The 26,109-nt window shown below is 38.6% G+C and overlaps 1 protein-coding gene across 2 annotated transcripts in view; it reads right to left on the reverse strand.

Moving 5' to 3' along the window:
* Positions 1 to 26,109, reverse strand: part of NRG3 (neuregulin 3) — a 935,584-nt gene that overhangs the window by 16,795 nt on the left and 892,680 nt on the right. For both annotated transcript variants that reach the window (XM_030570053.1, XM_030570052.1), the window contains exons 6-7: positions 22,092 to 22,218; positions 10,832 to 10,959 (exon numbers count right to left, since the gene is read on the reverse strand). In XM_030570053.1, coding sequence (XP_030425913.1) covers positions 10,832 to 10,959; positions 22,092 to 22,218 — 255 coding nt within the window. The remainder of the gene's footprint in view (positions 1 to 10,831; positions 10,960 to 22,091; positions 22,219 to 26,109) is intronic.

The raw sequence follows: 26,109 nt of genomic DNA on the forward strand, positions 1-26,109 counted from the left end.
CAATAACAGTCAAAAAATCTAATAAAATATTGGGAACCATTAGAAAAAGGGGGAAAAAAGTCAGAAAATAGCATAATACCACTATATAAATTCATGGTATGCCCACATCTTAAATACTGCATGCAGTCACCCCATCTCAAAAAAAGTATATTGGAATTGGGAAAGGTACAGAAGAGGGCAACAAAAATGATTAGGTGTATGGAACAGCTTCCATAGGAGGAGAGATTAAAAAGACTGGGACTGTTCATCTTGGAAAAGAGAATAAAGGGGGATAGGATAGAGATGAAGAAAGTGCATATGAAAGTGGATATGATGTGGAAAAAGTGTGATTCATTCCCTTCACATAACACAAATGTGACACACTGCACCCCATAGTCACTATAGTGATATGGTTATAATGTAATTATAAAAGTATGCCTTGTGAGATATCATCACAAAGTATGCCTTGTGAGATATCATTTTAAAAAAGTGTTAATCTGTTAATTTATAGGTGCTATCATTGTACAGGAAGTTATGAAATTTTGCTATGTATGTGCCACTGAAACATGTTGTGAGGCTGGGAACACCCACAAGCAGCCTTTCAGATGCAATAATAAAAAGACCAAATGATGATGGCTCATTGAGGAGAATACAAAACACTCACAAGGATTACCCCAGGAACTGCGTACAATGGAAACCTCTCAGAGATAGCATGTACCCAATGGAGACTGTTTGACTCATGTCAGAGCAAAAGATTTTTCCAGCAAACTGGAAGAAGATATAAAAGGGGAAGTGATATCATCAATTGGCCTTACTACCCTTACAACACAACACCTGAGGAACAAAGACTGAACTGGGGGAAGGAGGGTACCAAGTGAGACAGAAGAATTCCTGCCTGTATATGCAAAAGCAATAACCTGCTTATACTAGCTAACAGGCTGAGGCACTGCTTGATTCAAATCCTATCTAGTTTATAATGCTCAGATTGTTTTTGTTTATTTCGTAGGTAATCTGCTTTGATCTGCAGGCTCACTACTTATAATCACTTAAAAGCTATCTTTCTGTAGTTAATACTTTTTCTTTTCTTTTTTTAACCTAAAACCGTGTGTTTTGATAGAATTGCTTGGGGAACAGAATTGCTCAGGAACAAAAACTGGTGCATTGTCCTCTCCACTTAGAGGGAGGGGCAGACTCGGTAATAAACTTATATTGGTCAGGCTTTTGACCACAGCAAGACAGTACAACTTTAGGGACCTAGGTTGTGGAGGAGCCTTCATGTGGTTGCAGCTGGGTATGTCCCTGCCTGTGTAAAGGTTTGTGTCAGCGCAGGACCAGGAGAGATCTGCAGCTTGTCAAGGCAAAACAGTGTAACGGAGCCCAGGCTTTTGAGACAGAGGGCTCAGTGGTACCCCTGTTCCAGGTTGCACCCTGGGGGGGGAGGCATCACAGCAAGAACCAGGGGACACTCAATGAAATTAATAGGCAACAGGTTTAAAACAATCAGAAGGAAGTACTACTTCACACAATGCACACAGTCAACCTGTGGAACCTCATTGTTAGGGAATATTGTGAAGGCCAAAATTTATAACTGGTTTTGAAAAAGAATTACATAAATTCATGAAGAATAGGTCCATCAATGGCTATTAGCAAAGATGGTCAGAAACGCAACCCTTTGTTCCAGTGTCCCTAATCCTCTGATAATTAGAAGCTGGGACTGGATAACAGGGCAGTTCCTTCCCTTTCAAGTATCTGGCATTGGCCATGGTTGGAAAACGGAATACTGGGCTAGATGGATCATTGGGCTAGATGGATCATTGTATTTTAATGTAGTTTTTGTGTGTGCATATATTTGTAAGAAGGGTTACCTTTGATTACATGCATAAACTCAGTCTCTGTTGCAATCCAGTCAACTGCTGAGGTGCTTGTTCTTCCTTTCACAGTACTTGCATTAAAAGAGGGCTTCATTTTGTATGAAATATGATCTTTATTTGTTTCTAGGGCCACACTTCCTTCCTAAGCAGTTCCCACCCGGACTAAGTATCTTGGACAGACTCCCTGGGCCATACGCTTTACCATCAAAATCAACTTTTTCTCCCTGAAATAAAACAGATGTTGCCTCCTAAAGTCATCTGTCTTGTTTTCTCTTCAAGTATTCTGTCCCCATTCTTCACAAACATTCTATATTGTTCTCCATCCCAGACTCTGCTACACTTTAAACATTTTAATTGGAAAGATCAATAACCTGTAACGATAGTGAGGGGTTTTCAATGACCTCCTTAAATTTAATTTTCCTTAGCTGTTTAGAACTCTAGAGAAACATTTTTTTTTAAAAAAAAAAAGTGTTGTGCAGGCTGAAGTACTATACTTTTGATTCTAAAGACTGGGGTTTAGCTATTGAAATATATTCTCTGAGAAATCAGTTTATGATCTCAGCCGCCTCCTTTGTGAAAATGTATTCACCTTACAACACCACAAAATAATCAACAATCTGTGCTTGGATTCCGAGGAGGGAGTCTAAAAAGGAGCAGTTGACTGAATAATACACAGCATAAAATTAACTCTTCTACTTTTACTGCTTGTGAAATATCCACAAGCATATTACTTAGTCCACAATTTTTTTTTTAACTCTGTGTGGAATATTTTAATCTCCAAACAGATCTCAGATATTTGAAGTGGGGGCTGTATCACTTAGTAGTGAGTGATCTCATAAATTACATAGTATTTTTTCTCTTCTCTGATTGGGTGAGAATGCAGGATTTTCCACATGAAGAGCTGCATATGAAAAATTAACATTTTGTTTCTAGGAAAGTTTTCAAATGTGCATGCGAAATTTTCTTTCCTAGAACATTTTTGCCAGTAAAAGTTGATTGATCAAGTCTTTATGGGATGTACACAAAAAATGAATGTGAATACAGGAAAAGCAAAAGTATTAACAAATTCTATCAAATATTTGCAGAAAATTATTTACATTAGCTGCCCCACTGTTACTGTAGGTCAGGCTAGAAGTTGCAGACTTATGTGTACATCACTTGATTTCTTTAGGTACTGACAACAGTTCAGTGACAACTTGCTAACAGTCCTAAAAACACCTCCACCAATATAATACAGCAGGGCTGGCAACCTTTCAGAAGTGGTGTGCCGAATCTTCATTTATTCACTCTAATTTAAGGTTCCACGTGCCAGTAATACATTTTAATGTTTTTAGAAGGTCTCTTTCCAGAAGTCTATAATATATAACTAAACTATGGTTCTATGTAAAGTAAATAAGGTTTTAAAAATGTTTTAAAAGCTTCATTTAAAATTAAATTAAAATGCAGACTCCCCGGACCGGTGGCCAGGATCCGAGCAGTATGAGTGCCACTGAAAATCAGCACATGTGCCATAGGTTGCCTACCCCTGTAATACATTTTGCACATCCATAAAGCTTAAACTGTACTGAATTATAGGTCAAAACTCTTTTTTTGTCAGTAGTGCTAGTGGTAAGTCTCCTAACATAGGCATGAGAAGCTTTTATTGTGTGAACACAGACAACTATGGATATACAAAAACAAGTGCATGTGCACAAACACATTTGCACAGAAATTGCTCACCTGGCCACTCTATGTATGAATACAATGATTTGTGAGAATTTGGCAAGATAAATTTATATGTAAAATCTGCTAGAGAGCCAACAACAAATCAGACCTATGTTTTCTGTCTTTCCCTCAAGCAAGAGGGAATCAAACTATTTTAATAGCTGGGCTGAATGTATGTATCTAGATAGAATATTCCATCTGGTCCAAAATAAGTTAGGAAACTTTTCTAAGACTCTTATCTCCTGCTATCTTTCTCCTATAAAGTGCTCTTCTCCCTAAGACAGTCAGATTTGTTCAGGCACTGATCCTATTCATAAAGGTTATATCATCCAATCAGAGGGGGGAAAACATGCATAGGGGACTTAGGTGAAAAATAAAAAGACCGATTGCAAAATATAAAATATTCAAACATGAACCTAGTATGTCACTAAACAAAAACTATTAATCAATTATGATTAATAAACAAATCCATATAAATAATGCCTGGGCTATGAACAATTCACAAGTCAGAAAGAGATATAGCCCTGATCAATGACTGTCTTAGAAGAAATAGTTCAACCATCTCTAACCTTAATGATGAATTACCAATGCATTTTTGCAAGTTGCTTTGTGTAGAAATTTTCTCCAGGTTAAACAACTGAATAGAACCAAACCATACTCAGCAGGTGGCTTATTGCCTTCTCACTACACATGCACAGCTCCCAGCAGAGTTAAACTTGTGAATAATGTGGAAAATTCACTGCACTGAATTTACAATAATTCTAGGAACCATCTTGCTCGTTTTTTGTTTTTTGCAGTTTGTTACCAAACAAAACTGATTATACATCTCATTATGGGATAAGCACATTCAGAAGTACCTTTGTTTACTGAAACATGGAAAGCATTAACAGGAGGGACACAATTTAAGTGATAAAACTTGAGATAAAAATCAAAAGGTACTTTATTACAGTAGGCAGTTAAGCATCTTTAATGTGATTTAGGCATAAACTGCCAACTATTTATCTGGTATACTGGCTCAGAAGCAGCAAAATTAATCTGACTGCAGAGATCCATAGGAAGGCATTAGAATTTCCAACATCCTGATTTTTTCAGCAGATCACCTGATTACAGCTGTGCAGAAAAGAATCACAACCTGTGTAATGGATCCTAAAGTGCTTTATAAACTGATAGAAAATCTGTAAGACGGGGATACGTCATACACTTCCAGGATTGAATTCAGATGCTGTTTAAGAGAACAAGACAAGTTTCCTTCTGCATTTTTTTTTCCCTGATGGAAATACTGAGTGTACAGACACACTTAAAAACAATCTGGCTCTAGGTCTTCCGATTCCCCCAATATACAATCATAACTGTCCCTCCTTTTGTCCCTGTACATCCCAGGAATCCTAGTCTCTTCACTCTCTTTGTCACATCACAGACAAAATGTAGCTGCACAAACAACATTTTGTTCTTAAATGTGTTTGTGCGCAAAAGTGTTCTTGTTTTCTTTCCACATTTCTTTACTCCCCTCTTTCTCTCCTTCCATCTCTCAGTAATACTTTGCTCTCCTTCACTTCATTTTCCATTTTGGACTATTGTTTACTCAGCTTATTAATATTCTGGGCCATTTTCTTCTGTCTCTTTAGCCTCATTTCCCATTCCCCTTTTTAACAGTATCGTTGCCATGCTTCCCTTTCCCTCAATCCTTTTCCTTGGCACCCATTTCACTTTCCTCCCTTGCATCCCTTATCCTCCAATATCTCTATTTCTCTTCTCCTGATCCCCCCCATTTTCTCTCTCTGACCCATGGGATCTACTTTGATTTCCTGGGTCTACCAGTGCTCTTGTTACTTTTCTTTGCATACTACTGGTCTTCTCTCACCTTTGCGCCACCTCATATTTTCTCTAGTTTCCCCAACAACTTTTCCCTCCACTTCCAGCCTTTATTCTTTCCCATCTAGCCCCCTTTCTCTTGTCCCATGCCCTGAGCAGTAGCACTGAATGGGGTAGGTAAGAGAAGGATAAATCTTCCGCTCTAACACTCCTGATGTAGTCTGAGACCAGCTACTTATGCTGTCTGGTATGAGGGCTGCCTTCTCTGCTTGATTTCTTTGGCCTTCCATGGGTAAGACCCACAGCAGCAGCTCAAGAGGAGAGTACTACAGGACACAGCAGAGTTACTGCCTGTAAGAGGTTTGTGAAACTCTTTGGTACCAAACCTGGAAGAAGAGCTGCACAGACAGAAACCTGAAATGGAGCCCTGCTAAGTTTAGAGGACTTTGTTTGCTCTTGTTTGGGAACTTGCAAAAATAAAAGTAAATTTATGAACAGAACAATTTCAAATGCAAATAGAGTGGCCACCATTAAAACTAGAGCTGGTCAAAACTTTCTGAAGACAATTTTTGGTCACTGAAAATTGGTCTTTTATTGAAAACATATTTTTTATTCCTGAACCTGAAAAAGAAATATTTTTGTTTTTTCAGTTTTCATTTTTTCCCCTTCCCCATGACAAAACAGAAAAAAGAAAGCGGGGAAAGAGAAAAAAACAAAAAACAGAGAGAGGAGCAAGCACAACAAGATGACAACCCTGAAAATTCTCTATAAAAACAATTGCTGTTTGCAAGTAACTGATGTTCCTACAATATAAAAAAAGTATTTTCTACACCACTATAGGGATAGGGAATGTTAATTAGGAACAAAAGGTAAAGATTTAAATAGCACTGCACTAAAGTAGCAAAAATGAAAAGCTCACACAATTGTAAGCCTGAGCTATCTATTTTCAGAAGACCAGTTGCAAAAATTGTACATATTTACACAATTTGCTGGATTGTGCTATGCATATTTATTTATTTTTCATAGTTGATAGCTCAGTAGTACTGCTACAGGAAGTATACTATGTCGTGTACTGACAAAAACATACATACTTTGCTGTCTAAGACTGAAATGCATGTTTCTTGGCCTGTTGACAGCAAGACCAAACATATGCGCCAATGACAGTTAGTTGCCAGACACTGTCTCCTGATATATCTTAAGAGCCTGACAATTTTTTAGCCTTAGTATGTTTAGGCAATCCGCTGCTAACATTTATTCTGATCAAGGGGATGCACTTTAGATCATTTTTCAGTATTTTAATCATTAAGGATCTCCTATATCTGCTAACATGAGAGTCTGTCAGAATAAATATTGTGCAATGATGTAATATTGTACAACAAGACCTTTGTCAGACTGTTTATGAATAATGATACAGAGTGAATTAGCCTCCAGACTAGTCTATGCTTACACAGTTCCCTCAAAGAAGAGACTTGGATAAATCTTCACTCAGGCATACAGCAGATAAATAAATACACAGTAATATGAGCTGTGATCTGATTTCCCTTTGATCCACATAGAAAACATACTTCAGTCTGTTGGTAAACATGACAATTTAAAACTCATGGTTTTGCATTTGTATGTCTCCCTAGTTCTACTTCAGACTGGGTTTTGTACATATTGTAATGGGCTTGCCACAGAAATCAAACAGCCAATAATAACAACAGTCTTTAAAATATTTGCCACTAAGAGAATATTAACAGCATCCTTAGGACCTAAACAAAAGTGTGAATATTATGAAAAGAACTGTGTGATTATAATGAGATTTAGTATATCAAGGAGCCATGGTAAAGAACAATCAGATAAATTACTGTAACAAAAAGCTCATGTGTATTTAGCAGGGTTTTTTCCTTTCTTTTCTTTCTTTACAATATTTGTAGTGAGGTAAATTTTAAGCATCAGAACATTTTTTCCTCCTGTGTTTTTGCTAGAGCAGAGGTTCTAAATCAGGAGTATGTGTAGCCCCATGGATTACGCAGAGGTCTTTCAGGGGGTAGTACCTCAACTCATCTAGTTATTTGCCTAGTTTTACAACAGGCTACATAAAAACCACTAGCAAAGTCAGTACAAACTAAAATTGCATACAGACAATGACTTGTTTATACTGCTCTATATAGTATACACAGAAATGTAAGTACAATATTTATTTTCCAATTGATTTATTTTACAAGTATATGGTAAAAATGAGAAAGTAAGCAATTGTTCAGTAATAGTGGGCTGTGACACTTTCGTATTTTTATGCTTGATTTTTCAAGCAATTAGTTTTCAAGTGAGGTGAAACTTGAGTGTACACAAGCCAAATTAGACTCCTGAAAGGGGTACAGTAATCTGGAAAAGTTGAGAGCCACTGTGCTAGAGGTAGCATCAGGGTACCAAAAGAATTTCAGGACTGTGTCTAATCCAAGAAGGGGTAATGAAGTTTTCCCCTAGCATTTATTTGTTGAACTGTTATGTCTAACATCATGAGCCAGATTCTTAATTTGAGTGATGCAAAGGGACTGTAATCTGGCCACATTTCCAGAGCTGGCCATACATTTCTCTCATCCTCTTACATATGTTACAGCTCCTTTACAGCACCCAACCTATATCCATGGGATCCAGCTGTCTAGCCCTGGGACTCAGATGTTATTTGAATATGATAACTAAGCTTTTGCTCATGAACCCTACACTACACACATGCACAACCCCCTAGAGGCTAAAGATACAGATAAGTGACGTTGCCATCCTAGTTTCTGCTGGTCAGATATATGAAATGTTTACTGAACCTACAAAGAAAGAGCTTACTTTTGCCAGAATTTTTTTTCTAGTTCTAATATGAATAAATAAATAAAAATGCCAGAACACAGGGTACTATTTTGCCATCTTCATAGGAAAATATAATTACTTTACAGTGGATTTCTGACTTCCTAATTTGCATTTAACAGTAGTATACTCTTTAGTTAATACCAATTAAATCAATGAACTGAAATCAGTAGGATTAATTGCAGAACCAGCTGCTGCTCAACAAGGGTAAGGGGATCAGGCTCTAGACTCATGAGTAGCAAAGTGGTCATTTGTTCCATCTATATAAACTAGATCTTGAGCAACAGTAGTTGTTAAAAAATGAGGAGAGGCCCATAGGCAGGCCTGGAGAGGCTGCTGTAAATTAGGCTGCTCTAATTTACTCAGGGGTCATTTCAACACCAGAGCAGCCCAAAGTCCCAAGAGCACAAAGTTGGAGTAAACCCACCTCTGCTCCATCTCCCCCTTGGACTGTACCTCCTGGAGCAAAATCTTAGCTTACATCTACCAGCAGCTGGTATGTAAAGTTCATCACATGCTTAAGCGATCTGCTAACTTGAGTTCTATATCATGCTCAGTTTGCCCCAGGGATCTCAACTACTTGACACTAGTAATATTTAGGGCAAAATTTATCTTTAGTAATTAAAATTACTTTCCTAAATTGGTCACATGTAAAATATAGAAACAAAAGTTAATTATAAACTAGTTTGAAATCTGTAACATAAGGCTTATAAAGAAAGGGCCTAAACTAAAAAAAAACAACATTAAGACAGATGACTAATCAATCAGTAGTACAGTACTTGTAAATCAGTGACACAAAGTAACCTATGAAGTTGTTGCACGATGCATAAATCAATGATGGGCTTATAAATCACTGACATTCTAAAGTCTATTGCATGTTTTATACAACAAAGGCTTGATATATTAAATTGCAAATTATAAAATTATGAAAGCAATTATTTATAAATCAAGGCAAGCTCATCGATCAGTGCAAACACACCTTTGATGCAAGTAATATTAATATAACTTATTGCTGGCACCCTGCAAATAAGGCGCTTGATCCTGTTTTTCTTTCAGCAAAGAAGGCAGCATTAGCAGTGCAGAATATTGGATTGGATACTTTATTGTCAAATGTATAGGAATTCTTCTAATCTAGAAGAGTTTAAATAAATGTGGCTTATAGAGTGACTTCCTTGTGGAAGAAAAATGAATGCGTTTGAAAGTTCTTATTAGATTTTTATTTTAAACAACATTTAAATATCAGGGTAATCTTTGGGAGATTTAAAAATATTTGGGTCTTTTATGATTTCATGATATATTATGTAAATAAGAGTCAAGAGACATTTCCTGATGAAACTTTATAACAATTTTATACATAGAGATTATAAATATGGACATTTATTTCATTTGAAATATTTTACTTTTAAAGGGTTACAAAATATCTTTTCCATTTAAGTAAAATGAGATTAAAATCTTTTAATGGAAAATGTTCTAGGCACCAATTCAGCAAAACACTTAGAGAATGTGCATCTAAACACTTTGTGAAACTGGGGCTCTAGTGAGTGAATTTTACATGAGAGTTGGTGTTTACTGCCATGTTAAAAGGTATAAGTAAGGCAAATGTAATGGTCCCCAATTGTCCCTTATTGACTCAACAGTATACTTTGATTGATTTTTTTAGCCTTCCAATCTATTAGAACATAAAAAAAGGAGAAATTGTGGCTGATCTAGGTGGCTAGAATGAAATGTCCTTTTGGGATACAGTCAAACAATAGAAGAGGTACAGTAAAGTAGGGCAAAGGAAGATTTTAAGTATAATAGTCTTAAGGAATAGACCATATTATGATCACTAAGTTTTTCTCCCTAGACTCGCATCATTCTGCCCTCTCTGCCATTGTTTTTGAGATTTTTTGTTGTTCCTGTTATCAAATCATCCATATTCTTTGTGCAAGAGGTTATCACCACAAGTTCAGTGATGCTAAATAAAGCTGTTTCCACCAAGTATGAATTTGAATATGAATATCTCAGCCCATCATATACACTTGTCATATGAAAAACCAGAAATTTTTTTTAAAAGGGGCACCTCTTTCAATGTTGAAAATTGACCCCAACACACACCCCAACCCTTGGAAGCATTATGTGTCCAAACTTGTAAAAAGTAGGTCTTCAAAAGCACTGCAACTCATGAATATACACCAAAACCAATCATTTTTCATTTAGAATTCTATTTGTTTAAAGAAACATTCAGAAAAGGTTGAAAGTTTGCAACAGAGCCTGCAAGGGGAGCATGAGCCATTAACTTCATGAACTAAGATAGGGCAGGAGAGGAAAAATCTGTTTTTCAATGGTTTCTCAGAATACAATTGTTTATTTCACTAGTCTCTGTCTACAGCTTTGATAGTGTCTCTTAATAGTTCCTCTAGGCTCTTTACAGAAGGTAGATATAGTCTGTGAGCATCTTTAATGCCTTTTTATGCCTACAGCTAAGGAAATGCTTGGTCATCTGCTTAATGATTGGATCAGGTCTCTGTTAGTACATACTGTCCTGAGTGTCTCCCCAGCACAAGAAACAATAATCTTGTATACGTATCACTAAACCAGTGACATCTCTGCCTGTCAATTTTCTGGTCTGAGAGCCATTTGCTTACCTATGTTGCTTAATAGGCTGGCTTCCTCTGTCAGGAGACAAGGCTTCGGGGAAAGATTGAGTGCCTGAAAAACTAGACTCCATAACTTTGCCCATCACAGGCCCAGGATGCCTGTCTGTCTTTGAATACTGTGGTACAGAGAATAAAAAGCAATTAATATATTAAAATTAGAATACATCATGCATGTTATCAATATCTGAGATGACAAGGAAGGAGGATGGGAGGCTTTTTAAATAAAAATGTCACTGGGAGAAAAAGAATGAATTAAATAACCTGTGCATATTGGAAAACACAAATAAAGTACTCACTGTTAAAATACTTGACATTTACCATTTGAAAATATTTAGTGTTATTGCAGTATTATACAGGTATCTCTACCCTGAGTATTAAGGAATGCTATAATATTGATTCCTTTAGTCACATGCCTGATTTTAGAACTACCCCGAAAGATGGTATATCTCAGAAGTTCCTTAGGACCTGGCAGAGCCCTTACTATGTCTCCTTTCTTTAACAGATGGAACTAACAAACCCCAAAGAAAAAAAAAAGCGCTTGGATTCAAATAAATAAGAAATGGTGGATCCAAACATCCTTTGGGGAAAGTCTACATCCTGATTTGCAATTTGAGACTCAGGGTCATCAGGGGTCTACATTTACAGTCTGAAAGTAATTGGCATTCCAGTGGTACTATGGGTATGATATTCTCTATTTGAGTATTAATCCTCATAGGAACCGCTACAGCCTATATATTTGGAAATGGAAATGAAACACAAACAACCTTTCTTCTAATGACATACATGTTGGTCTTTTGTTTTGAAAATACAGTGAGCGCTTCTCTGATTTCGCTCCAAGGGGAACCAGAAAGTGCAGAGATGTGTAAATATTAACAAATGAATAACAGAACGTTTAAAAACTCAAAATAAATTCCATTTCAGTATGATGTCAGGGATGGAGGATTGTGCAGTCTGATTCTTATTTTATCAAACCAGTTTGCTCATCCATAGTGTCCATTGGGTAATATCCCAGAGATATGAGAAATGGATCTGCCTTTTCATGCAGATGTTAAGAAGTAGTGCAGTTGGCAGCTTTCTTAGGCTACTTGACAGTTACCTAAAGTTAGTCTGGTTGGCCTTATGTTTTCCAACTTTTGGTTGCTATATATCACCAATACTTGCATTCTTTATGCAATAAACAAAGTATTGTGCAAGATAAGACATGATACAAGTTAACTCAAGGATGCCTAAATCACTTATGCTCCCTAGAAAGTCATAGCTGATATTATTAAACAACCATTACAGTATAAAGGGTAACAGTGATTCAATATAAACTGTCCATAGTGAAGAACTGGTACAATTTCTGTCACAATGCTTCTCTTTGTCATAGTTATTCTGTAGCCTAACAGAAAAGGCCCAACATTTAGTGCACATAAAAACTAAAATATCCCCTTTCTTAGGTTCAATCACGCATCCTACCATCTTCAACAAAATCAGAAAGGGATGACAGAAACCTGAGATCTAGTCAATTTAAAAATGAGTTAAAAATAGTTTTAGTTATTACATTCACCCTTGATTCACCTGGCCATTTTCTGTAGCTAAACAAACACATTTTTCCTCCTGCATTTTTCCTCTCCCTGCTTGTTATGTGAAACATCCACACAAACAACAGGATAAAATGACTAAGGCAGGGGGGAGACATAACAATGAAACTGAATATACGCAAAGTGCTGTCAAATGCACAAAGTAAACACACTGGTAAATTAGAATAAATGTATTAGGTTCTGATCTCTTTCAGTCATAGGGAGCTTAGTGATCACTGGTAACAATAGTAGGTAAAGCATTTTCAGACAGAAGTATGATTTTTAAGGTGCCAGCTTTCCCAAAGGTTTCAAACTTTAATGGTTTCTCTGCCAGATGCAGAAAGGAAACTGCCTTTGATTTTTGACCTGAATAAATCAATTTGATTTACAAAAAGAATGAATTGATAACTCAAGAAAGCTATTCCTGTCCCTTCTTGTATTTTACATCAAATTAAACTGAAGGTCCAAATGGCTTGTAAAATCATGAGTCTTAAGTGAACCATAAACAACAGTTAGAGCTCAGTCCTGCCCTCTGGACTGGTGTGAAAAGTTGCTGTGGGTTGGGACAGAAGATGGTACCATTCATCTGTTCTCCCCACACATGAAGAGAGGCACAATCCTTTCAAAGTGCCCTAGACGGTTGGATAAAATACCAGCTCATTTACCAAATTCCCCAACAGGCACTCTCTGCAGGGTAGTGGGTTTTTTGGTTAGTGTTGTTTAGCTGAAAGATTTATTTCTTCATTATTAAATTTACAGCTGGCACGTAATTATGATGCTAATTCACACAGAAACTAATAATAAAAGATTCATGTGGCCTGATTCCACATTCCTTGAAGTCAAGAACAAAACTCACAAGGACTCCAGTTGTGATGGGCCAGATACCAGTTTGTAAGCACTTTTCACAAGCCTCTAAACAGTTTTGTGCAATTACATTGGTTGCCTTTGAAGTTAAGAATCAGGTTTATATTTTTGTTTTTTGTCTTGAGAATTTTAATGACATCTTGTCTGTAGGAGTTTGTTGGTATTCATGTCCCTTGTCACATATTTATGTACATTTATACTCACAACTGTATTTATTCCTCCGTAAGATTGACTGTACTTTCCATGTCCCTTCTCTCTCCATTTCCCAGATACCATTTCTATACACACTTGTCAAGGTTTCTTCCCCACTCTGAACTTTAGGGTACAGATGTGGGGACCTGCATGGACACTTCTAAGCTTAATTACCAGTTTAGATCTGGCATCACTGCCACCACTCACAAGCACTACTTTTCTTCCCTGGGTAGTCTTGAGAGACTTCACCAATTTCCTGGTGAACACAGATCCAAACCCCTTGGATCTTAAAACAAGGAGAAATTAACCATCCCCCCTCCTTTCTCCCACCAACTCCTGGTGGATCCAGATCCAACCCCCTTGGATCTACAAACAAGGAAAAAAATCAATCAGGTATTAAGAAAAAGGCTTTTAATTAAAGAAAAGAAATGTAAAAGAAAAGCCTCTGGGAGAGATTAGCATACCAGCTACTCTCACAGACAACAGATTTAAAACACAGAGGATATTCCCCTGGGCAAAACTTTAATACACACAAGAATACCCAAATTTGATAATTCCCTTAATGGTACCAAGGCAAGTTACAAAGAAAATAAACATAAACCTATTTATTCCTTTCTAAAACTTACTACTCTGATAAGAGGCTGGTTCCTTGATCTTCTTCACTTGGGCTGAAACTGAGACTCTAAACAAAGGAAAACTTCCCTCCTTCCTTTTGAAACATCTTGTTCCCCGATTGGTTCCTCTGGTCAGGTGTCAGCTAGGCTAGGTGAACTTCTTAACCCTTTATAGGTAATAGAGGCATTAACCCTTAACTATCTGTTTATGACAACACTTATAACCTGATTTTCACAAGTGCTAAGCAACCACAGCTTCTTCTGGCTGCAAATCTGAACAATCAAGCTAGTCGCCCTGTTTGGTAGAGTTATTTGAGGCAGGCTCTTTGCGTTAAGTTTAAAACACAACTGAAGATTTATTTGTGCTATTTATTTTTAGGCCTTATTGTCTCTTGATTGACTCTTTGTGCTTCTTGTTTGAGCAATTACTGAAAAGTCCTTTGATGCATGTGGCTAAATAAATTAATGAATAATTATAGAGTTAAAAAATAAACCTTTGTGCAAATTTTCAGTTACTCACAGTTTCATGTTATAGGCAATTGCCCATCCTTTCAGCTTCTCACAAGTAATATTCCACCCCTTTCCTAGATATACTATTAAAATCTGAGGACACAGCATGGTCTAATATGCAGGATACTGGCCTGGGAGTTGGAAACCTTCATTCTATTCATGGCTCTGCCACCTCACTTGTGTGACTTTGAGCAAATCATTTCATCTCTCTCTGCCTGGATTTCACCAACTGTAAAATTAGGATAATGATACCAGCCTTTGTAAAGTGCTTTGAGATCTCTGGATGACAAGCGCTGTACAACTGCTAAGCTGACCTTATGATTTTACTTCTTTAACTAGATAGGTTGGTGCAAACTGCTTCCACTTTCTGCAAAGTCAGAAACCCAGTTTCTTCTCAGGAACTCCCATAAATAGCCCCACATTTAGAACTACCCATCATAAGAGCTGGAATTTCTAACTAGCTTACAGTATCTCTCTCATTACTGCTGGTCTAGTGTGGTCAATATTTAACTGCCAACATTCTCATGATAGTTTGTTTAAATCACAGCTCTGCCAAAACTACAGTGTATATCCCAAACACTCAAGGGATTAAATGGAGGTCAATAATTTGCTGTTGAACTTTCTGACAATTCTGATCATCCCATAGGCCAAAACATATTTCGCTCTCTTTCCCCTAACAAATTAAAAAGGAGTTTTAAATGTCTTCATCTTGCTGTGCAACAAATGACGCTGTATTTCTATAGAATAGGCCAATATAGAATTTAATTATTACACACTCCAGCAAGAAGTGACAAGACTGAGAAAAGGCATTTTTATCCTTGATGATGGGGAATATGAGAATATTAGGAAAGTTTGGAACCAGTGACCACAAGTACTTGAATCAAGCACGGTGAAGAATGTGACCACAAAATGCAGCAAAACAAGAGTACTGGACATTAGGAAAGAAAGTGATGGGGAATTAAGAGATCTACTGAGTAAGGCGTAGTGGCAGGAAGTTTTAAAATCCACAGGTGTTAAAAGAGGCCAGGAATTCCTACAAGGAATTTTAATTAGGTTGACAACCCACAGTTTCTCTGGTCAAGGTGAATGCAAAATTTGGCCAGTTTGCTTCATAAAGGGCTACTCAAGATTTCCTTAAACTCTCATAATTTTTAGTGGAAATGAAAGTAGTAGTCAGTGACCAACAAGAATGCTCTGAGTATAAAAAGCCTTGCAGGGTAGGTAGACACAGACAACAAAAAAGCAACATGGATAAAATACCACCTTAGGGCTAGATCAAGCATTGAACTGTGGTTGTTCCCCTTTCCCATCTCCAGGAAGAGCACCGGCAAGTCTCAATTTCCTGCCTTTTCTTCTGAGGATAAGAAAGGTGGAGCATTCTCTTTGCATGTCTCCCTCGTCTCTGTCACTTGCATGGGCAAGGTGGAATAGCAGGTGAGCATCTGTACTCCTTAAAATCTAGGAAGCCCTAATGTGGTCACATAGGGGCAGAGGGATCTTTCTCCCTCTTACTCCCCAAAGCAGATGCATTAAGAACAGACACAATCTGTCCCTTTACAAGTGAATGCTAAGGGTTGTGGGGGTGGGGGGAATAAGGCGATTTTAGAAATATATCATGGGAAAAGGAGTAGTACTAGACAAGCAGTAGGATGGAATATAAATCAATGATGACTCAAGAATAGCAGCACTACTGCTTTCTTTAAATATGTCTTTAACAAGAAAAAAAATCAGAAAAGAAGTTTGAACGACTAGTAAAGAGGTAAAAGTAACTATTGATAATTAACAAGTAGAGCATTACAACACTTGGAAAATATGTACAGATACACAAACTGATCCAGGTTCAAGACACCCCAGGAATTAGCTGACTGTATTGCTGGAGATTATTTTTGAAAAGTGACAGACAAATAGGAATGAAATAGGAAATAATAAATGTAGTAACACTCTTCAAACAAAAAAATTAGAGTAATCCTGACCATTACTATTATATAAATCCAGACTATATCCCTAACAAAATAATGGAAGCAGTGTTAACAGCAAAAAGATCAACAAACACCTGGGGGATAATAGAATTGCAAGCTATAAGTAGCAGGAGCTTATAAATAATAATTCTTCCCTAACAAACAAGATTGCTGATTTGTTTTATAGAATTACAGAATTTGTGGATGATGGTTAGTCTAGTATGGGGGAGAAAAGGGGTGGGCTTGCAGAAGAAATCCATAAAGAAGAAATGAATGTAATCTCCTGGTAAATGGAGCTCTCCAAGTGTATTGCACCTGCAAATCTACATTTATTCTCCCTCTTCTCTTCTCCAGAGACATTATTGGAATGCTTTCATTAAGCAACAAGAGACTGAGGAGAAGTATAGAGTGAGGTCACTTCTGGAACATATGGATCTCAGGCTGACTTGAGCCCCCCCGCCCAACAGATTTAATACCAAATGTTCTGTAGCTCACATGCCTGACACATGAGTCCTGCAATGTGGATCTGCCCAGGCAATACAACTCCACATATTGCTAGGTAGCCTTCCTTTCCTAGCTGTGGATTTTCTCCTGAAGGGAGACACAAAAATAAAGGATGTGAACAATCTGAATTCTAATGCTTCTACATTTCACACTATCAGCAATCCCTGTTGCTTTCTGAATATCATGTTGCTTAACTTGAGCATCTATTTCACATCTCATTACATGACTGTAAAAGCAACCCTTCCATATGCATGTTTAATGAATTTAGGGGAACATCCCACACCGCAATTTGAAACACAGATTCCAGCCAGATAACATTTAGTTTAGGATTCAGCAAGAGACTGCATTACAAATGGAAAGTATTTTGAAAGCAAACATCCAGAGTTTTTATCCTTGTATGTGATTTTCATAATCAAGCTGTTGTAAAGAAATCTTTAATTGGCACAGAAGTGGGCTATCAGAAGGATTGAGATTTATTAATCCATATTTTTCTGCAACAGCTGCAAATATAATGAGTTAGGCAAGAGTGAAATGCAAATTTGTAATCAATTTGAATGCATGGTTCAAAATGAAATATAGGGTTTACCTACAATCGTACAATAATAATTTATTTACATTAACATAGTACCTCTCATTAACAGAAACCCAAAGTGTCTTTCAAAGTATAAACAATACAACCCTGATTTACCAACCTCCAATTTTAAAAAGGTTGTGGGAAGAGGTGGCACCCTTGCACTGTAATTGGTTGAGCTCTTTGCAAAGTTAGCTGAGTACCACTAATTGTGTTCTGGATCTCTTCCAAAGGGGAGAGCAAGGAAAGCATGTTTGGAAGAATCTGTGCATTGAGATCACTTTACCCACAAATGAAATGCACCCACCTCTAGATTAGCATGCAGCAGATGTTTAACAGTGGACTGAAATACCACAGCCATTTGACTTTATTAAACTCATAAACCTTACACAAACATTGTCTACCTTACCCAGTTTCACAACTATTACAGAGAACAGGAGGAAAAATAAGCTGGGTATAAAATTTGGAGGAGTCACCAGACCCAGTTTAGGGAAGGAGGAGTTAAGTCTGGGAGCTAGTGAGGTAGGAAAGAAGGAGAGAGATTTTGAGGATCCACTCAAAGGGCTAGGCAAGGAGAAGACTTCAAAGATTTATATAAGCACAATATCTAAGTCTTCTGAGGTTCCCCCATTGTCAGTTATCAGGGTTCAGTAGTTGCTAAAAATCCCCAGGGAACACTTCTCATGGATGTCACGTAAGCACTTCTAATTTTTTGAAGGAGGGTGGATCTTCATCATCTATCTTATGCCATGGCGCAGGCTTGATCATACTCCCATTGAAGTCACTTTGACTTTTGTCTTTGACGTCAATGGGAGAAGGATCAGGGCAACAATGTGCACTTAGGGGGCTAAATGCTCAGCCTAGCGCCCTGTCTAACTAGCAGGGCTGGGCCCTGGTGAGAAGTTTCTGGGCTGGGTGTGGAATCCTTCCCATCATCAACAGATTGTGAACAGCTGAGGCAAAGTTCCATGGAGACTAGTACAGCTCAGTGACTGAAGTAGTGCTATGTGGTCCCAATATACTTCTGTTTCCTCACAGGAATGCTCTGACTCCTCATCAATGTCCTGCTCCCAGTCCTTCACACCAGAACCCCATTACAGCTTTAGAGAAGGAGGCAGGATTTGCCCCCTAAGAGTTGACATTTTGCACTTTTCCAGTTTTTGGAACTAGTCTGAAAGTCTTTTGTTGTTGTTGTTTTACTGTGATGGTTTATGAATATTTAATGAAGTGCCTTCCTGCACTAAAGTCGTTCCAACAATAGAAACCATTATTACCCTGCAGTTATGCTACATCCTTAACCGTGCAAGGTCATTCTATTTTTTCTTCCTTAATATCATTGCTCCCAAAGGGAAAAAACATTAAAAGCAAGGCTAGAGCATCTCCCTGCCAGCAGCAATAAGATCTGGAAAACAGTGTGTTAATTACCATCATTGGTAATCACCATTCTGAACAGCACTGGCTAGTAAGCAAACTTTGGCTGAAAACCATTGTTACTGTTTATTATTTCAAATCCCCCAAAACTGGAATCCACAAACTACCTCTTCAGCTATCATGACCATTATAAAAGGACATAATAAGCATTATTATGATGACAATAGAATAGGACATCAGTGAAGCTTATGGTGTGTTTGTCAAATGCTCAAAAGACACTAAATAATTATTTACAAAATTGGAGCAAAATATATTTGACAATTAAAAAGGAAGGGAAAGAGACAATGTACATAGTAATATTTGAGACCTAGTTTATATAGCATATGTTAGAGCAAAGGATCACAAAAAGCACTTTACAGACTTCACTTCACCTGCTAATGTGCTGGTAACACAGATGATAGCTATTCTGAATCAGCAATCTTCACAAAAGCTTTTGTAAGGGGGAATAAGAACCAGTTTTGTGTCCACCCAGCCAAGACACAGCTTTTCATCTGTGCCATTGACAAGCCAAGTGGAAATTAACCACCACTTGAGATGAAACCCTAGTTTGGAAGGCTACTCTTCCAAATCCTGTCTACCTGGTGGTGAACCTCTGAAAGTTGGCGACCTCAACGTGGGGAGCCAGTCCAGCTACTTTGCCAACCACTGCTATTGCCTTGTGCTACTCCATAGCACAGTATGTCTATCCAGCGTAGGAATGATCAGTCCATGCTAAGAAATTAGACCCTGTTTTAAATGACAGTTGTCGTGAAATAACACGATGTCTAAAGCCAACACCAAAGGACAGCCTGTACTTACTGGCTGTCATTGCACCACTTGATATCAGGAGGAAAGTAGCAAGCCAAAGAGAAGGATCACAGCCTATGGAAGATCCAAGGCATCCATTATATGGTCACACAGGAATAATCAAATGCCATAAACTGTGAAAGAATTTTATAACCAACATTGTGCCTTTAGATACAACTGGCTAGGCATGACAAGGTTTGGAATGAAAGACTATGCATAGTAGGATGCACTGAAATAGATCTGGAACCCCAAGAGGATCTTTCCAGAGGGGCCAATACAGACTGGTCAACGAGGCACTGCCTGAACCACTTGTGCATGCAAACTAGCAGATCAAAGACTAATACGATCAAATGGGTGCACTCTAATGACACAAATATATGTGAGGTGCAGACCATGGAGCACCTGCTCATTTGCCAACCCTTTGGGGAGACTTGTACGAAGAAGAACCTCGCTGCAGCAATACAAAGAGCCATTGCTTATGCACAGTTCTGTGACAAGAACTCGAGGAGAAGAAGAAGGGGAAAAGTGAAGAGTAACTGAACCAGATGAAAATAAACCAGGAGAAATTTTAATTGGAAGCAGGTCAGTTTACTGGAGCTACTCTCTGCACAAAAAAGGAGCCATACCTTTAATGCGCATTATGTGATCATCCAAAAGTCCTCCCTTCCACAGTGGAGGTTCTGTCTAGACTTGTATTCAATCTGCATTTGCTGAACTGGTTCTAAACAGTTTTATATTGTTTAAGGCTAACTTGATAAAAACAAAGTTGATCCTATCCCCTCTGCTTAGCCAAACTAAATATGAAGTAAGTTAGCATGAACTGGTTAAAAATGAGCGTCATATTCACAATTATGAGCCAGGTGCTAAGTGCTCCCCAGGGATACAAAATAGCTATAAACCTAGCTTAACTGGCTGTTGAATTGGCGCTCCATATCACCCAGGCAACACAAATGCAACTAGACTGTATTGATGAATCTGGACCCATATATTAGGGTCTTATTCAAAGTCCATGGAGGTCACTGCAAAGATTTCCATTGACTTCACTGGGCTTTGGATCAGGCCTTTGAACCAGTTCAGCAAACAAATTTGGCTGAAGCATGGATTCTGCTACAGTATGAGTTTAGCAACCTGTGGGGAGGGATTGTTTGAATATTGACTCAGAGGTACAAATGTTCTTCCCTATTTCCTGCTGCATCTCAGTTTTTGTGGGGAATTTGAAACCCCTCAAATCTTGTAAGGTCTGACAAACCCTCAGCTGGAGATGGTATGGAAGGTGAGAGGTTAAGAGATAACCTTAATTTATTGAATACTGAATAGTGATCCATGATGAAAGCCTGTTGTTTCTCTCATCTATCACAAAGAAAAAGAAATGAATCTACTACTGGGGTAAAATGAAGCTTAACAACATTTTAGAGAGAGACAGGATTCTCATTTATGGGTTTTGCATTTCATTGTCTTAGTACATCTGTTCAGTAGAGTATAAATTGCATTTTGTATGACGATTTCTTAGATTCACAAATAAAATACAAACTCAGAAAGATCTCATCTCAAGTGATTGCCCATTATGCTGTATTTCTGGGTATGCTAGCAGAGTCTTTGTTCCACTGTCTTTGTTCCTTTCTTCGCATATCTTTGCTCATCAAAAGTGGACAGTACTAACAAGTGTGCGATTTGTGAAAGGGGCAGGGGTGGGGAGACATCCTTTGGAAAGCGACTAGGAATGTAAAATAAATGCTTTGGGATTTATCACACATAATTTTCTTGTTTCAATCTTCATTTATTTTATATATCTGATGCTTGTGGGATTGCATGTAAAATTATATGTCACTGGATTCAGATGACAGCTACAAAGCTATAGACAACTAAACTCTTTTTTGGTTGTGGTCTAATATTATTTCATCTAAGTTCGCAAGATGATCTGGAGTTTCTTCACTGGAGCATCACCTTTCTATTTTTTTTTAATATTGGCGTACATGCATACATTTAGTTCCAGCTATTGGAATTATTTAGAAGCTGGAGTTTATAATGACAAATCTATACAATCTTCATATGCAGAACCATTTTTATTCTTAATACATTATATTGGACAGTTTAAAATCAGTTGAAAGCAAACTGAAATAGCTTTCCCCCATTCTTCTACCAATCATGGGTGTGAACTAAGGTTATGTCTGAGTAATAGCAATACGCAAGTCTGATGCTATCAGAGCCACAAATTCAGCCAGACAATTAAGTATTGCAGTTGGCAAAATTACTTACATTTTGCAGCTGGACTCGGCTTTGTGCCATGGTTTCTGATTTTGCCATCATGCTGGAAGCATTAAGGCTGTAGGTTTTCCCATTCTCTGTCTCTTTCAGCTGTTCCTGAATTTGTTTAGTTTGTTTCCTGCAGGCAGAAATACAATTCATATAGAAATGCACTTGTTTTCTCCATTAAAATAACTATGATATTCTTATATCCCTACTCCTCCACCCCTAGCCTCATCTTGTCTTTCATCAGTGATGCTAAGAACTTTAGGTATAGTAATAAAACCCAGATAGCTCCTAGTGGATTAACAAACACGTCAATCTGGTAGCTAATCTGCCAGTATCTCCATATATTTCAATGCAGCAAACATTATCTAATGAAGTTTAAAGCAGGGAAGAAAACAGATCCTGATTTTAAATGTATATAAATGTATAAAAGTATATTATAATACTGCACTATAATATTAAACTAGATACTAGTGTTGTAGTATTTTTGTAAGAAAACAGAGCATCAACTGTGCGTTCAATGTAGCTCACAAATAGCTTTGAAAGACTGAAGAACATGTTTCCATTTGTAGCAGAGATTTTTGGCGAAGAAACCATTGTTATTGCCGATTTATTATGAAAACTGCCATAGCATCTTCGACTTTTATTGAAAAGCACTGTAGATTTGATCTTGGTTTAATGACTTTAACAGTCCAGCCTTCTCCATACATTCAGGAAAAGCACTGGATATGAGCCCAACTGGCAAGAAGACAAACTCTTGGGTGGGACTTAAACTCAAAGCCCTATGTGCTAGAGATGGTGGATGCTAATAGCTGAGCCTAATGACAAGGAATGTTGAGCATACAATTACAGATTTCATTACTAAATTTCTACATCTAGTGCCATACTGTACCATCAATCTGAGTCCTAAAAGTCAGTACATCACTGAGGATGGGATGCAATAATCTGCATTTTAAATATTCCTTTTATCTTTCAAAGGCAGACAGCCCAGCTGGGCAATGCTTATTAACTAGACATGTTCTTTGGCCTTTTATCTCTGTGACCATTCATTCAGTCTTGATAAGCTACAGAGTGACTCCATCAGACTTTAAATTACCCATAAAAACTAATTACATTTATATTTTTGCTACAGAAAATGGTATACACAGCTGCAGCAACATTCTATGGGTGGCATTATAAAGCCTACATTAAGACAGCTATACCGGCACAGGCCCCTTGTGCAGACGCAGCTGACCACTAACAGAAGGAGTTTTTTTCTGTCAGTGTAGAAACAACTATTCCCCCCAAAATGTTAGCAATGTCAACAGAAGCTCTCTTCCATCAAAAGAGCTGCATCTACACTGGGGTTTTGTCAGCAAAACTGTGTTAGTCAGGGCTGTGTTTTTCCAAATCCTTGACAGTCGTAGCGAAGTTGACATAATGTTTAAGGATAGACCAAGCCTGTCACACCAGCAATAGCCCTGTGACAGCAGCTGACTGTAAGCCCAAATTTGGACAAAGCTAAGTATTTTCAGTAAGGTGCTGAACGGAAATAGAAAACCCAGAGGGGAGAAAATAAGATTTTCTTCTCTTTTTGTGTTGAAATTTGACATTTCAATGAAAAACTCCATCACATTTTGAAAATATTCCACCAATCTAGCACTCAGTGCCCTCTGATGCCAACACTACATTAAGGATCTAGTTTTAAACAGCATACAAAGGGTTAAGAATTGATTAACAGACACTATAAACATGTTACAAATGTGAGTAGTATTATTGTAGGTAATTTAAGCTCATTAGCAGAAAAGGTTATAGACCTGGGTTTCCCATACTGTGAGAATTTTTGAGACTTTGACATTTTTACCATCCCAAATGGGAAGAAAAGTTGAAATCTCAAAACTTTTTACAAACTGAAACTCTGAAAACAATTCAGATCGGGTCAATCATAATGTTTTGATCAATTCTAAATGTTTCATTTCTATTTTGACCTCTTAAATGTGTGTTTCTTTTACCTTTTTCCCCCTCTACATTAACTTAATTTTGAAACAAAAAGTTATACTGAACCAAAAATCTGGAAGTTTTTCATTTTGAAAATGTAAAAATGGGATGGGCCAATAATTTTTAAATGTTGTTCTTTTTTTCCAATAGAATTTTCATGGAAACCAACTCTTTCCTGCAAATGATTTGATTTGGTTGAATCAGCATATTCCAATGGACAAACATTTAAATTTCTTACAAGCCAGGGTCAGAAGCAGGGCTGCCTGGGGGGAGGAGAGGCAAGTGGGGCAATTTTTCCCAGGCCCCGGGCCCTGCAGTGGCCCCCATGAGAATGTCAGAGGCTCCCCCCGGCCCCACTCCCACCTTCGCCTCTGCCTTCCCCATCCCTCGGCGCCTCAGCATGCCATGTCCAGGAGCGGCCCTGGATAGAGCTAAAACGGCATGGCTCGGGTGGGGCCTGAGCTCCTCCTGCTCAGAGCTGCATGGTAAGGGAGTGAGGCCTGAGCTCCTCCCGCTTGGAGCCGCGTGTAAGGGGGCGGGGCTGCGAGCTCAGGTCCCACTGGAGCCAGGCTGCTGCAGCACTGTCGAGGGCTTTTCTTGGACACAGCACGCTGAGGCTCCAGTCGAGGGGGCAGGCAGGGGTAAGTGGCATGGTAAGGGGCCAGGGCTGGGGTGTGTGTGGATAAGGGGCAGGGAGTCCCAGGGACAGTCAGGGCACAGGGAGGGGGTAGAAGTTTGGGAGGTCTGTCAGGACTCGACGGGGAGGTGGATAGAGGTCGGAGAAGTCAAGGGACAGGGAGCAGGGGGAGTTAGTGGGGGGTGGGGTCCCGGAGTGGTGGTTGGGAGGGTTCAAGGGGGTGGTCAGGGGTCAAGGAGCAGGATGGATCCAGGATTCTGAGGGGGGTAGTCGGGGGCAGGAAGTGGGTGGGGATCAGATAGGGGGCAGGGCCAGTCTGTTTGGGGAGGCACAGCCTTCCCTACCCTAAAGCTCATTCAGCAGTTTGAGGCTTGCAGACAGCTATTTAACACAAAGAGCCAAGCTGTTATCTTTTCCCTTAGGGCTACTATCCCTTTCACTTCTCAAATGCCAAATTATAGTCTACATTTAATTTTAGTGCCATAGGGAGATTCATGTCAGAAGAGGGTAGCTTCATTTAAAATTAGCCACTTTAGATTAACAATGATAGAGCCAAGAGATCCATGGGGGAGGGATCACATGAGAAGAGCAATATCCTACACCACCTACCTCCTTCCCAACCCTACCAAGGGAGAACTCCCTCCCCTGCATTCCCTGAGTCACCAGAGGGGTTAATTCAGTGGTTCTCAAACTTTTGTACTGGTGACCCCTTTCACATAGCAAACCTCTGAGTGTGACCCCCCCGTTATAAATTAAAAACACTTTTTTATATATTTAACACTATTATAAATGCTGGAGGCAAAGCAGGGTTTGAGGTGGAGGCTGACAGCTCATGACCCCCAGTAATAACCTTGTGATCCCCTGAGGGATCCCGACCCCCCTGGGTTAATTTAATTTTAGCACCCTGTGTCCATTAACATGCATGTGCTATTTTGAGCATTTCAGTTTTCACAATGTAGGCTCATCCCAGATTCTGGAACAAGCTCAAATGCTCAGTTCATCGAGTATGTACATAAGCTATACTAAAGACAAATCCACAGTAACCGTCTCCAGCTTGTCAGGGACCCCATGGAGCCAGTCTCTAGGAAACAGATAAATTCATGGAAGTTAAGTCCATTAATGGCTATTAGCCAGGATAGGTAAGGAATGGTGTCCCTAGCCTCTATTTGTCAGAGGGTGGAGATGGATGGCAGGAGAGAGATCACTTGATCATTACCTGTTAGGTTCACTCCCTCTGAGGCACCTGGCATTGGCCACTGTCAGTAGACAGGATACTGGGCTGGATGGACCTTTGGTCTGACCCAGTGTGGCCATTCTTATGTTCTTATGTTCTAACCTAAATGAATCCAAAGTTATGGAGACAGATATGAGTCAAGGAAGCCAGCAGAGCATCAGAAACCTGGAAAAATC

The sequence above is a fragment of the Gopherus evgoodei genome, chromosome 7, assembly GCF_007399415.2.
Source record: "Gopherus evgoodei ecotype Sinaloan lineage chromosome 7, rGopEvg1_v1.p, whole genome shotgun sequence".
Lineage (NCBI taxonomy): Eukaryota > Metazoa > Chordata > Testudines > Testudinidae > Gopherus > Gopherus evgoodei.